This window comes from Clinocottus analis, unplaced genomic scaffold, assembly GCF_023055335.1.
Source record: "Clinocottus analis isolate CAN_PGR_092001 unplaced genomic scaffold, fCliAna1.0.p SCAF_5, whole genome shotgun sequence".
In the NCBI taxonomy this organism is placed as follows: Eukaryota; Metazoa; Chordata; class Actinopteri; order Perciformes; family Cottidae; genus Clinocottus; species Clinocottus analis.
The window spans coordinates 22,057,396-22,070,597 of record NW_027176207.1 but is presented as its reverse complement, the minus strand read 5'-3'; the positions used below and the strand labels follow the sequence as shown (position 1 = coordinate 22,070,597).

The 13,202-nt window shown below is 46.8% G+C and overlaps 1 protein-coding gene across 1 annotated transcript in view; it reads left to right on the top strand.

Moving 5' to 3' along the window:
* The window catches only part of sptbn5 (spectrin, beta, non-erythrocytic 5), a 38,946-nt gene that overhangs the window by 9,813 nt on the left and 15,931 nt on the right, over positions 1-13,202 (top strand). The window contains exons 12-45 of the mRNA XM_068600186.1: positions 246-380; positions 460-548; positions 1,037-1,190; positions 1,300-1,503; positions 2,027-2,233; positions 2,314-2,479; positions 2,751-2,887; positions 3,168-3,368; positions 3,523-3,675; positions 3,766-3,896; positions 4,648-4,899; positions 5,343-5,418; positions 5,692-5,903; positions 6,013-6,262; positions 6,698-6,837; positions 6,931-7,030; positions 7,692-7,862; positions 7,935-8,099; positions 8,185-8,274; positions 8,465-8,601; positions 8,993-9,179; positions 9,321-9,430; positions 9,524-9,614; positions 9,707-9,823; positions 10,071-10,228; positions 10,400-10,532; positions 10,948-11,093; positions 11,188-11,302; positions 11,380-11,490; positions 11,645-11,824; positions 11,917-12,117; positions 12,389-12,538; positions 12,618-12,722; positions 12,842-13,030. Coding sequence (XP_068456287.1) covers positions 246-380; positions 460-548; positions 1,037-1,190; positions 1,300-1,503; positions 2,027-2,233; positions 2,314-2,479; positions 2,751-2,887; positions 3,168-3,368; positions 3,523-3,675; positions 3,766-3,896; positions 4,648-4,899; positions 5,343-5,418; positions 5,692-5,903; positions 6,013-6,262; positions 6,698-6,837; positions 6,931-7,030; positions 7,692-7,862; positions 7,935-8,099; positions 8,185-8,274; positions 8,465-8,601; positions 8,993-9,179; positions 9,321-9,430; positions 9,524-9,614; positions 9,707-9,823; positions 10,071-10,228; positions 10,400-10,532; positions 10,948-11,093; positions 11,188-11,302; positions 11,380-11,490; positions 11,645-11,824; positions 11,917-12,117; positions 12,389-12,538; positions 12,618-12,722; positions 12,842-13,030 — 5,163 coding nt within the window. The remainder of the gene's footprint in view (positions 1-245; positions 381-459; positions 549-1,036; positions 1,191-1,299; positions 1,504-2,026; positions 2,234-2,313; positions 2,480-2,750; positions 2,888-3,167; positions 3,369-3,522; positions 3,676-3,765; positions 3,897-4,647; positions 4,900-5,342; positions 5,419-5,691; positions 5,904-6,012; positions 6,263-6,697; positions 6,838-6,930; positions 7,031-7,691; positions 7,863-7,934; positions 8,100-8,184; positions 8,275-8,464; positions 8,602-8,992; positions 9,180-9,320; positions 9,431-9,523; positions 9,615-9,706; positions 9,824-10,070; positions 10,229-10,399; positions 10,533-10,947; positions 11,094-11,187; positions 11,303-11,379; positions 11,491-11,644; positions 11,825-11,916; positions 12,118-12,388; positions 12,539-12,617; positions 12,723-12,841; positions 13,031-13,202) is intronic.

Genomic DNA, 13,202 nt, shown 5'->3' with positions numbered 1-13,202 from the left:
TTCACTCTGAGACTAATAATTATTACTGCTAATTATTAAGGAGGAATTTAAATCATACATGTATTCATATCAATATATATATATATATATATATATATATATATATATATATATATATATATATATATATATATATATATATATATATCAATATATATATTAATAAAGAAATTGAAGGAGTCATAGTGAAGCCTCCGGCTAACGGTTAGCAGGGTGCATGAGTTATTCCCCGCTCTGTCTCCCAGTCCCAGGCCAGTTCCTGTGAACTGGGGAAACAGCTGGCGGAGGTGGAGTCTCTCCTCCAGAAACAGGATCTCCTCGAAGCTCAGATCTCAGCTCACGGCGAAACAATCACCGCCATCAGCAGCAAGGCGGTGAAGGTAAGATATCGATCATGTTGACGTCACTACACCGTCAGGTGTAGTTTTTTTTTTAAAGGAGGTATGCTCTTTCTCTCAGGTGAAGGTGAGAGACGGTCAGCAGATTGAGAGCAGAGTGAGAGCTCTGGACTCTCAGTACAGATCTTTGGTTTCCTTCAGCAGCAACAGGTTTCCTTCTTTTCACTTTTATAATATTATTTATGATCGTTAAGAAACAACAGATAGGAATCTATATTTATCCTTTCTACTCCTCTTACCCTCCTACCCTCTCGTCTGGTTTCCTTCTTGTCTTGTCCTCTTTTCTCCTTGTTTCCTTTTTGGTTTCCTCTCCTCTCCTCTTGTTTCCTCTCTTTTCTCTTGTTCCCTCCCTTCCTCTCTCTTCTCTTCTTTCCTCCTCTCTCTCTCCTCTCTTGTCTTGTCCTAACCTTCCCTCCTCTCCTCTTTTGTTCCCCTCTCCTTTCTTGTTTTCTCCTCTCTCGCTCTCTTCTCTCTTGTTCCCTCTCTTCCCCTCTCTTGTTTCCTCTCTCCTCTCTCTTACCCTCTCTTTTCCTCTCTTGTTTCCTCTCTCTTGCCCTCTCCTCTCTTTTCCTCTCTTGTTTCCTCTCTCTTGCCCTCTCTTGTTTCCTCTCCTCCTATCCTCTCCTCCCCCCCTCCAGGAGGAGACAGTTGGAGTCTCAGTTGAGGCTGTTTGAGTTCTTCCACGACTGTGAGGAGGTGGAGAACTGGCTCTATGAGCGCTGGGTGAGGCTGCAGACGGCCGGACTCGGACGAGACCTGAACCACATCCAGCTGGCCCAACACAAGCACAAGGTGGACACACAAACACACACACACACACAACATCAGCATAATATTAATACAAACTAAGAGTCATATTGATTTGTGTATTTGTAAATTCATCTGAATTACTTCCTGTCAGGCGTTGGAGGCGGAGCTTCAGGCCCAGGAGACCCTGTACCAGGGGGTTCTGGCCCGCGGTCAGGACCTGCTGTCCAAACAGAGTCCGCTCAACCAGCGAGCCGTCCAGAAGTGGATCCGGACCCTGAAGAAGCAATGGAGCCACCTGACCGGCGAGGCCACGGCACGCCGCGACAGACTGCAGGCCGCCGCCGGCATCAAACAGGTGAACGAAGAAACGCTGTTTTATCCGTTTGTCTGGACCAATACTCATTAAATGTCTTATTATACAACACTGAATAATAACTGTGATTAAACCGTCGTGTTTACTGTCGTTCTCTTTATACTTTTCCACAATAACACGACACTAAAGTGTGATCAATAAAGTAGCTAGCATTGTAGCTAACCTATTGATTAGCATCAGTATTGATTCTTGGGAAGAAAAACTAAAGCTTTTTATTTTGAAGGACTTACAGAAGTTTTCAATCAATAATAAAAAGCCCAAACTAATCGGAGTCTCATTTCGGATGGTTGAGGATTTTTACTTCATGTTTTATAAGGACAGCGTCTTTCATGACTTTTTTTTTTTACTACCTTCTCTCCCCGCTGTAGCCAGCTAGCTGCTGCTAGCTACAGCGGGGAGCTAGCAGCAGCGCGAGCCTGCTAGAGCGGGAAGCTAGCAGGGATAACCACCGAAGGTACTAGCGGCTTGTAACCCGACTTTTACGGTACTTTCCCCTCCCGTTCAGTACTTTGCGGACGTGGCGGAGGCCGACTCCTGGCTGAGCGACAGGAAACCGCTGCTGACCAGCGAGGATCACGGGAAGGACGAGTCGAGCACGGCGGCGTTGCTGCAGCGCCACCTGCGGGTGGAGAGGGAGATGACGGCCTACGCCTCAGAGATAAAGAGGCTGAAGGAGCAGGCGAGGAGCGCCGCGCAGCTGACGGCGCTGACCGTGAGTACGGAGGGACGCGAAAGCAAACACAGGAGTCACCCGCTCAGAAAAAAAATACGCTGACTCACTTCCTCTGGTAGGCGGAGCCTCAGCAGAGGAAGATGATCCAATATGGCGACTCGTCCGGCGACGAGGAGGCTCCAGGAGCGGTGACGTCGCCGCCGCCGGCTAGTTTCAGGGGAGGGAGCGCCGCCTCGTCTCCGAGCGACGACGGCAAGGCCAAGGTCCGCTTCAGATACAGCAGAGGTACGGAGGGCTGCCGCAAGGCATGATGGGAAACAAGACGTTGAGGTTGTGCGGTCAGTAAACAGACCTGACCAATAATAGTTTTATTACAGTTTTATTAGGAAAATCATTTTAGTTTTTACTACGGACGGCAAAATAATTGTGACAATTATCTTGAGGCAAAATTCTAGGATACAAGAAAGCCTCAACAGGTCATCACTACGTATGATTTCTATGGTTTTGGGGTGAACTGTTCCTTTTTTAAATGTATTTTGAATTAAACTGACTGCAGGTCAGTTCCAGTGGGATCGTAATGAGATCGTGACCGTCGTCGGCACCGAGCCGGACGGAGACCGAGTCCTGGCCAGAGACGACCGAGGGAACCAGCAGCTCGTCCCCAAAACCTACCTGAGCCTGCTGCCGGCCGCCGTAAGACCAATAACCAATAACAGTCCAGATTATCGGTCATCAGGCTTCAAAAAGGGACGTCACAAAACTCCATACCGCTGTAAAAAAACAAAACAATAAATGTACTTAAAGGAGCACACGCTTCTTTATTACCAGTTGAGGTCAAATGTCAAAATAAAAGCCTTGAACCTCGTCTTGGTACTGCCGCATCGGGTCTTGTGACGTCCCTGGTCCCTTTGTAAGACCGGCCTGTAAAGTCATTTTTAGATCAATGATAAGTCTGATCAGTTTCCTCCCTCAGGCTCCTCCCACCTCCCCGCCCGTCTCCACCAATGGCGCGCCAGAGAGCCCGAGCCGTCCGAGGCGCAGACGCTCGACGCGTCGCGGCACGGCGGAGATCCAGACGGCGTGGCTGCCCGACCCGCAGTACCAGAGGGACGCGGTGGAGAGCGCGCAGGCCGAACTGGACCGGGACTACAGCGCCCTGTTCCAGCTGGTCACGGTGAGAGGTGCACCATGGGAAATGGAGTTTTTGTCTGGACTAGGTGGATGCAGCGAAAACACTTTTGTTTAATGTCATGTAAATCCATTGGTCAACATGTGTATGAACCCTGTTTCTCTATGAGAACCAGATTTTCTGATCGTTTTGTTTGCAGACGAAGGCGAAGAGTCTGCAGGAGACGCTGCGTCTGCATCGCTTCTACAACAGCTGCCAGGAGTTCGAGTCGTGGATGGAGGACAAGGAGAACGTGCTGAACACCTTCGGCACCGACGCCGACAACCTGGGAGCGGCGCAGGCTAAATACGAGGTGACGACCACGAGAAGGAATTTCAAGTCCGATTGACACTTTTTTCAAAGTAAAATATAAAAAATTTTGAGATTTGACTTCCTGTTCCAGAACTTCCTGACTGAGTTGGCGAGTGGGCGTGGCCAGTTGGACGACATCATCCGAACGGCGGAGGAGCTGGTGAAGAGCCGCCACAGCCGACAGCGAGAGATCCAGGACCGACGGAGGAGCGTCTCCGACAGGTAAACCCTGACCCCGACCGGAGGCGAACCGGTTTAAAGCGGTTCCGCCGTGAGCTCACCCGGAGGTGACCTCTTGTTTCCGCACGTGGGATCGGATCCAGCGGCTGAAGGATGAGAAGAATTATTTTTTTTATTTCACTTTTTCTAAAATTTCACTTTTTCTAAAATTTTACTTTTTCTAAAATTTCACTTTAAAAAAAAATTTACTTCTTCAAAATTTTCACCTTCAAAAATTTCCCTTTTTTATTTCACTTTTTTTAAAACTTCACTTTTTCCCCCCCAAATTTTTTTTTCAAACTTTTCACTTTTTCTAAAATTTCACTTTTTCTAAAAAAAATACTTTTTCAAAATTTTCACTTTCAAAACTTTCAGTTTTTCAAAATTTTCACTTTCAAAACTCACTTTTTCTAAAATTTCACTTTTTCTAAAAAAATTTCACTTTCAAAATTTTCACTTTCAAAACTTACTTTTTTTATTTAATTTCACTTTTTCGAAAAAAAAAAACTTTTTCAAAATTTTCACTTTCAAAATTTTCACTTTTTCTAAAATTACACTTTTTGGAAAAAATTTACTTTTTCAAAATTTTCACTTTTTTAAATTTTATTTCACTTTTTCTAAAAAAAAATCATTTTCAAAATTTTCACTTTCAAAACTTTCAGTTTTTGTAAAATTTTCACTTTTTCTAAAATTTTCACTTTTTCTAAAATTTCCAAAAAAAAGCTCACCCTGAGTTCCCCGGTTGTTTCTGCAGGTGGGATCGGATCCAGCGGCTGAAGGACGAGAAGGGCCACGAGCTGCTGAGCACGGCGGACGTCCAGTCCTTCCTGCAGAGCTGCCGGGAGGCCAAAGCCCAGCTGCGCGGTCAGCTGTCCGGCATCGGCGCCGTGGAGGCGGGCTGCAGCGCCTTCACCCTGCAGGCCGAGGAGAAGAACCAGGGCCAGACCCTCAGAGACATCCAGACCCTGGAGGCCAAGATCGCCTACCTGAAGAGCGTCGCCAAGATGTACGGCTGCAGAAAAGATCAGTTTAATGAAAACACTTCAACGCGTCAGGAGAAGTTTAATGCAAAGATTTGACGTCATAATAATCATAAAACTGGGACCCTTTTACATCAGGTCACAAGGTTTGAATCAAGAAACAAACATGGTCTAAAAAAACACAGAAAAACATGTTAGATATCAATTTAAAAAATGAGGTTAAAAGTAATTCAGAGGCTAAAACCATTAAGATTTATCTCAAGTTTTAACTAAACATATTTGCTTCCAAATGATAGATTCTTTGTTTTTAACAATTCTTTGTTTGTGTAGTTTTTTCACCTGATAGCCCGAGAGATTCTAGTGACAAGTCTTGATTTAAGAAAGCAGCTGTTTCCTGTTCTGATTCGGTGTTTTTATTCCCTGTTTCACTGCATCTTCCAGTGCGTGATGAGCGTCTCTTGTGTTGCAGGAAGCAGGACTGCAGTCCAGCAGAGAGCGCCGCCATCGTGGAGGAGGTTCTGGGTCTGGAGACGCTTCTGAATCAGGTTTGAGTTTGATTTAAAGTCATGAAAAATTGGTTTAAAACATCAAAAATTGGTTTAAAAAGATGGAAATTTGGTTTAAAGTTATGGAAATGTTGTTTAAAGTTATGGGAAATTGGTTTAAAGTCATGTAAATGTGGTTCAGTCATGGAACATTGGTTTAAAAATATGAAAAATTGGTTTAAACTCATGAAAAAGTAATGTAAATCCATTAGTCAGAATGTGTCAGAAGCTCCCCGTCACCTTCTCTGTGGTTGTGTTGTTGTTGTGTTGCAGCTGAAGCGTCAGGCTGCAGACAAGCAGCGGCTCCTGGAGGAGGCACGCCGCCTGCAGAGCTTCCAGCGGCAGGCCAAGGAGCTGCAGCGCTGGGCCGGCTCGGTGCGGGAGCGCCTCCTGCAGGAGGAGGCGGCCGCAGACGTGGCCTCGGCCACCGCTCTGCTGGAGCAACACCGGGAGCTCCGGCTGGAGATGGAGGAGCAGAGGAGCAGGTGAGGGCGGAGGCGTGCTGCCTTCCCACCTGTGATGCAGTGGCTTGTGGGAGTTTTGTTCAACCCATCTTGTGTTTACGGGTATTTAATATTTAATAACTTTCCTCAGGTGGACTGAGATGGAGGAGTTGGGTGAATCCCTTCAGCGGGGCTCCTCCAACGGGAAGACGGGAGGCGTCGACATCCAGCAAACTCTGGACAAGCTCAAAGCCGATTGGTCCGAGCTTGACGAGCTGTGGGCCAGTAGGAGGGAGCGTTTGGAGCAGGGGGCGGAGCTCCAGAAGCTGAACCAGGAGGGAGACCGCATCGAGGCGGCGCTGTCCGGACACGAAGCCCGTCTGAGGGTCAAAGACGTCGGGGTGAGGGACGAGTTCATCCTGAATGTAGACGTTGACAGCGACTTGAGACATTACATTTAACTGATGTTTTTATCCAAAGTGACTTAAAATCAGTGCATTCAACCGTGAGGACAAACTCAGAACAACGACAATCAGGAAAGTACGATTTCCTAAAGAAAGCAAAACCACAATGTGCTATAACCAGGGTTCTTATGGTCATGGAAAACCTGGAAAAGTCATGGGATTACAAAATGGTTATTTCCAGGCCTTATGAAAATTTGGTTAAAAGTCATGGAAATTTGGCAGGCTCAAAAAAGACACAAAAACTGAAAAACAGCAGACAAACACAACTAAAACAAACACAAAAATACATAAATACTCTCACCGCTTTATTATATTTCACATGTGCATTTCCAACGTTGTGTTTTGGTGATTCTGCGTGTGTTTCTGACGCAGGACTCCGTGGACGGCGTCCACAGTCTGCTGGGCCGCCAGGACGAGCTGGAGGGCCTCCTGAAGGCTTTGGACCAACGGGTGGACCGCTTCACCGAACGCAGCCGGGAGCTCGTCGGCCAGCGGCACTACGCCGCCAGACGGTAAGAGACGCCAGGCGTCGAGCTTTCCACGGCGTGAGTCCAGCAGAGCCGATGCTACAGCGGCAGCGATGTGTGTGTTTTATCATCCTGAAGCATCAAGGAGAGGAGCAGCGGCATCAAGGAGGCCAACAGGAAGCTGAAGGAGAGCAGCGGGAAGAGGAGGAGTCTGCTGCTGGACTCAAAGAAATACCAGGTACTGTTCTCACAAAGAAAAACACTTCTGGTGATGGAAACGCTGCACACAGATGTTGTTTTAGTCATCAAGTCGTCCTCTGATGCTGCGTTCACACCAAAAGAGTTGTAAATTATTCGCATGAGTAGATTACATGTAAAGTCAATGCACAGACACAGATAGTCCTGAAAAATTTGCTTTTTCGAAAAATTAAATTTTCCGCAAAATTAAATTTCCCCCAAAATGTGATTTTTCAAAAAATTAGATTTTTCAACTTTTCTTTTGATTTTTCCCAAAAAAAGTTTGCATAAAAATTTTTAAAAAAATCCCAAAATGTGATTTTTCTTTTAAAAAAAAAAAAGATTTAAAAAAAAAAGATTTTTCAAAAAAATTGATTTAAAAAAAAAAAAGAAGATTTTTCAAAAAATTAAGAATATATAATTTTTACCCAAAAATTCAAGTTATCCCAAAAAATTATTTCTTGAAAAAAATGATTTTCCACAAAAATTAATTTCCCCCAAAATTTGATTTTTCCAAAAAATAAAATTAGATTTTTCCAAAAAAAAAAAAGAAAATTCTAAAAAATGTGATTTTTCAAAAGAAAAGATTTTTCAAAAGATCTTTAAGACATTGTGATGAGTTGATGTTTTAATGTTCATTCACTTGATTATTTTCTCCGCAGGAGTTCCAGAGAGACTCAGACGAGCTGCTGCTGTGGATGGAGGAGAAGTTTAAGGTGGCGGAGGACGAGTCGTACCGCGACCCCACCAACGTCCTCCCGAAGCTGAAGAGACACGAGGCGGCCGAGAAGGAGATGCAGGCCAGAAAGGGCTGGCTGGACAGACTGGTTCAGGTAAACTGGTTTCCCAGTGCAACACTCATCACACATTGGGTGCTTTATTAAATGACGCGTGTTCATGTCCAGCTGGGGCAGGAGATGCTGGCTGAAGAGCACTACAGCAGTCAGAGCATCAGCAGGAAGTCCACTCAGGTCAGCAGCCGGTGGAGGAGACTTCAGGACAAGATGGCCGACAAAGGAGACAAGCTGAGACAGGCGGGGCAGCAGGAGCAGCTGATGGAGCTGCTGCAGGTGAAAAACACCGATGAGAAACGTGAGCGAGGACCAACTACTGAAGGCTGAAAGAGAAACACTCATTCGCTCTTTCCTCCTGCAGGACTCCAAGGTGAAGATCGAGGCCATCCAGTGGATGCTGAACAACGCTGCCAAAGGTCACGACCTCCGCTCCAGCAGACAGCTTCTCAAGGTATAACAATGAGCTCAGAGCGCGACATGAGAACTTCAGCCAGTACTCATTCTCACTGAGCAGAGCCTGAACGCATCATCATGTAACCTGGTTCTCCGTTAGCGATGCTGCTAACGTTACTAGCTCTCCTCCTCTTGGTTCTTCTTCAACATGTTGTCGGTCAGTAACTTCTAACTGTTTCTGTGTGAAGGAGCATCAGCAGCTGGAGCAGGAGGCCAAGGAGCTGGCGGAGAAGATGAACTCCATCGTCAGCAGGGCCAAACGCCTCGCCTCCAATCACTTCGACTCCCAAAGGATCATGCGGGAGACCGACACCTACCTCACTCTGTGAGTCCAGTCTGGACACATTCATGGTCCCCAGAGGATGAATCCCACAGACTTCAGTGTTCACTCTTGACTTTTCTTCCAGGGCCGGTCAAAGAGTTTCAGCTCCTATAACTAGTTTATAATAAACTACAGACACATGTCCCATTGAAACCCGGTTAAACTACAATATTTAAACCCATTACTGAATTAAATCTACTGGCTGCTTACAACTCTGACAGTTCAACTTAATTTTTTAACTATTTTCAACCATATTGATCCATTTTCTCATGTGTGTCCTATAGAGCTAATATATGTTATTCTCCTGGTGTCCACTAGGGAAACATTGCAGCTGTATTATGGAGCATTATCATGAAAAACATAAACAGCTGACTCAAGGATTGTTGTGCTGCAGGTTCAAGTCTCTCCAGAAGCCTCTGGACCGGCGTCGAGCTCAGCTGGAGGCGTCGGTGCTGCTGTTTGGGTTTTATCATGACGTGGACCTGGAGCTCAGCTGGATCTCTGAACATGTTCCTGCCTCTGGATCTACAGGATACGACAAATCTCTGGCTGGAGCCATCAGCCTCATGCAGAAACACAAGGTACCTGCCGGATTATTGTTTGTTTGGTTCATCTAAACATGTCAGAATAATAATGACAGTGACATATAGAGGTCTGTTTAATTATTCGTGCTGAACGTTTTATGAATAAGAAAACAGCTAAAACAGGATGTGTTCACATAGGAGCTGCAGGCGGAAGTGAACGCCCACCAAAAACACCTGAACCATGTCCTGGAGAAGGGGCGGGGCCTGGCCAGATCCAGCAAATCGGACGAAGGGGAAATGCTTCAGAGGTGCTGTTGTGTTTCTCTTTGAATTTCATGCAAACATGTTCTCTTCTTTTTTTTAAATGATTAACAGGTTTTCTTTTATGTTTCTGTTCGCAGGTGCAAACACTTGAGTGCAGAGTGGGAGGAGCTAGAAGAGGCCTGCAACAGGAGAGCAGCTCACCTGAACAAGGCCATCACCAGAGAACAGGTCAGAGGGACAGAGAGGCGGGACTTTTATTATACGTTTGAGGAAACTGTTTGTTTTGGAAGCATTTTGTGCTGAACGTGAACCGTCTCCAGCTGCTGTTGGACTGCTCTGAGCTGGAGTCCCGGCTGACCGAGACCCTCAGTCTGGTGAACACCGACGACTACGGCAAAGACCAGCTGGCCACGCAGAGTCTCCTCACCAAACACCAGGTACAGCGCGGGATCATGGGAGTTGTTGACTTCGTTGCAGTCAGTGTCTTCAACTTACACATTAAGACTAAACCAAAACCATAGAGGACCTAAGATCCTTCCCTGTGGAACTCCTTCCCATAGTGAAACCAGTACCTGCAGCAATCTTTACTTTGTATTGGTCAACCCCCCAAACCTTTTGTCAATATCTGTTGGTAAAATGTGAAACTGAGCAGCGTGTGTGTTTGTGCGATTCCCCCGGCTGAAGGTGTTGGAGGGCCGGCTGGAGGTGCTGGAGGTGGAGGTGGAGGAGTTGGGAGACCAGGTGGAGGAGGCGGTTCACAACTGGAGCCTGGAGGAGCTCAGCAGGCCTCGGAGTCGCCTCAGCAGCCTGAACCAGCAGCTGCAGCACCAGGCGGCTCTCAGGTAAATACTGACCCCATACTATACTACAAGTACTCAATACTGCAAGTACTCAATACTGCAAACTGAGCCACATGTTTTCAGCCTGTATGTTTTCTGTTATCTTTATATGTTGGTCTGAAAGTGTTTCATTGATGTTTTCATGATACCATGATGGCCGTCTCTCCCCTCCAGAGGTCAGAGGTTGAAGGAAGTCCTCCATCTCCACGAGTTCAGGAGAGAGTCCTCAGAGTTTGAGGACTGGATGGACCAGCAGAGACAGACGGCAGAGTCTCAGGACCTGGGCAACGACTACCAGCACATCCAGGTGTCTCCTTATTGACTGAAAGGAGACATTATGTGTCTCCTGATAAGTAAACCTCATGTTTATTATCTTAAGGAACATTTTCTCTGTTACAGTTTGTCCACCAGGTTTATTTTGAAAATATTCCACTTTTTAATTCTTCATCAATTCATTTTGCATGTTATGATTTTTATTTGTTTATTGATACCTGCCAATACATCTACCACATGTTATATACTTACTTCATACTTCTTTTACACTTATTTTGTACTCTTTTACACTTACTTTGTACTTTTTTATACTTACTTTGTACTTTTTTATACTTTCTTTCTACTTGTTTATACTGACTTTATACTTTTTTTTATACTTTCATTATACTTTTTTATACTATATATAGATATATATATATAGATATATATAATTTTAAACTTTGTTTCAGTTGCTTCGCGGTAAGTTTGAAGGCTTCCTGAAGCAGCTGGCGGTGGGGGAGGAGCGGCTGCAGAGCTGCAGCGAGCTGGCGGCTCCGCTGATCCGCAACAAGCATCCACAGAGCTCTGCAGCCAGAGAGACGCTGGACCTGCTCAGGTACGCACACACAGGTGTTCCCAGTCCAAGAAACCCCGCTTCCAAACGAGTGAAAAAAACCTTGTTGCGTTTGACTTCTGACGTTTGTTTGCAGTGCATGCTGGGAGGACCTGAGGAGCGTAGCCAGGGAGCGTCAGGATCAGCTGCAGAGAGCCGAGGAGTGTCACCGCTTCTACCGAGACCTGACCGACGCGCTGACCCTCATCCAGGTACGCCGGCTCTCTAACCGCCGCATCACACCCTCACCTGAGGTGACAACCCTCAGAGTCTCTCTCTCTCTCTCTAGGAGCGACAGAAGAGCATCCCCGATGACGTGGCGAAGGATTTGAGAGGAGTGATGTCACAGCTGAGGAAACACGAAGCTCTGCTCCACGAGCTGGCGACCACGGAGCAACAGGTAGAGAGATGAGGAGCAGTTTCATCAATGAGGGAGTTTGTTGTATGACAAAAAGAAGGTTTACGACTGCCAAAATAAAACAATTCAGTGGGCTTTTATTCTGAAGGTTCAAAGTGACTTTTCAACCCCTAAACGAAGCACGATCACGATGTAGTTGCAGGAGCAGCTGGACACCGTCGACTCCATCCTGGACCTCTGCACGCCTCAGTTGAAGCTCCGCCTGCAGGAAGTGCAGCAGGAAGTGGTGGAGCGGTGGGAGGAGCTCCGGCTGCACGCGGAGCAGAGGGAGGAGGAGCTAAAACTGGCGTGCCAGAGATATTTGTTCCTTAACACGGTGAGGGCGGGCGGAGGGACGAAGGACGACACGTTTAAAACAACCCCTTCACGACGCGTTTAAACATCTCGCCCCGTCTTCGTGCTCTCCAGGCGCAGGATTACTTCCTGTGGTGCGGCCAGCTGATCGGTGCCATGGCCGCCGAGGAGAGCATCAGCGACGTGGCAACCGCCGACCTCCAGCTGGCGCAGCACCAGCAGCTGTGGGCCGAGATGGAGGCCAGACAGGAGACCTACCAGCAGGCTCTGGACATGGGCGAGCAGCTGCAGGCGCAGGACGCCAACAGGAAGGAGGTGAGATTATAAATAAGGAAAAAAAAGCAGGTTTTCTTTAAACAAATCGCTAAAATAAAACTACACTGTTTATCGGCCAGAAGCTGTAAAAAACATCAGTATCATTATGTCAGACGGTCCTTGAACACATTATGTGTGACGAGGGCCAAAACAAAGCTTCTCAGTTTCTCAGTGAAACTATGAAGTCATAATGATTCCTCTGAGATGTGACAACAATTCAGTGAAAAGTAGATTAAAGAAATGATCAAATCAATAAACTGTTGTTGTTAAGGTGTCGGAGAAGCTGGAGGCTCTGCAGGAGGAGCGGGACAAGCTGGAGGACCAGTGGAACGAGAAGCGCCGCTGGTTGGAGAGCGTCCACCTGGAGCAGGTCTTCTACCGGGACGCCAACAGCGTGGACAAAACCTGCAGCTCTCAGGAGGTGAAACGCACCTTTTTTTCTTGTCGTTCTTTGTCCTTATCAGAGGAAACACGAGTGTTTAAAAATCCTCTCTCCGCAGATCATGTTGCAGAACGGCACTCTGGGAAACGCGGTGGACGAGACAGAGGGTTTGATCAAACGCCACGAAGCGTTTGAGAAGCTGCTCGGCTCGCAGGAGGACAAGGTCTGTTCTTCTGTGGTTGTTGAGACGCAAACTAACCTGTATTTAAGATATTTGAGAGTCAGTGTTGTCTTGCGTGACCTTGACCTTGACCCGGTGACCTTGCCCTCCGTCTGTTCCAGCTCTCCTCCCTGAAGGAGCTAGCTGAGCGGCTGAAGAAGCAGCTGAGCAGAGAGAAGAGTGGGCGGGTCCAAAGCCGACTCAAAGCCCTCCTCCAGCGACGAGACAGGATCAAGGAGCTGTCCGTCAAACGCAGGGAGGAGCTGGAGCTCTCCAGGACGCTGTGCATCTTCAACCGAGACGTCGCAGAGGTAGAAAAAAGACAAAACGCCACACAATCTTTAAACTCCATCCTCAGCTCAACAATGATCTCAGTGATTATCCTTCATCTTGTGATCAGACTCCGTATGACATCACTAACGTTAGCTGCTGCTTTTACCTGTGAGGCTTTTATGCAGTTTGAGGCATTCAGAGTTCAGTGGA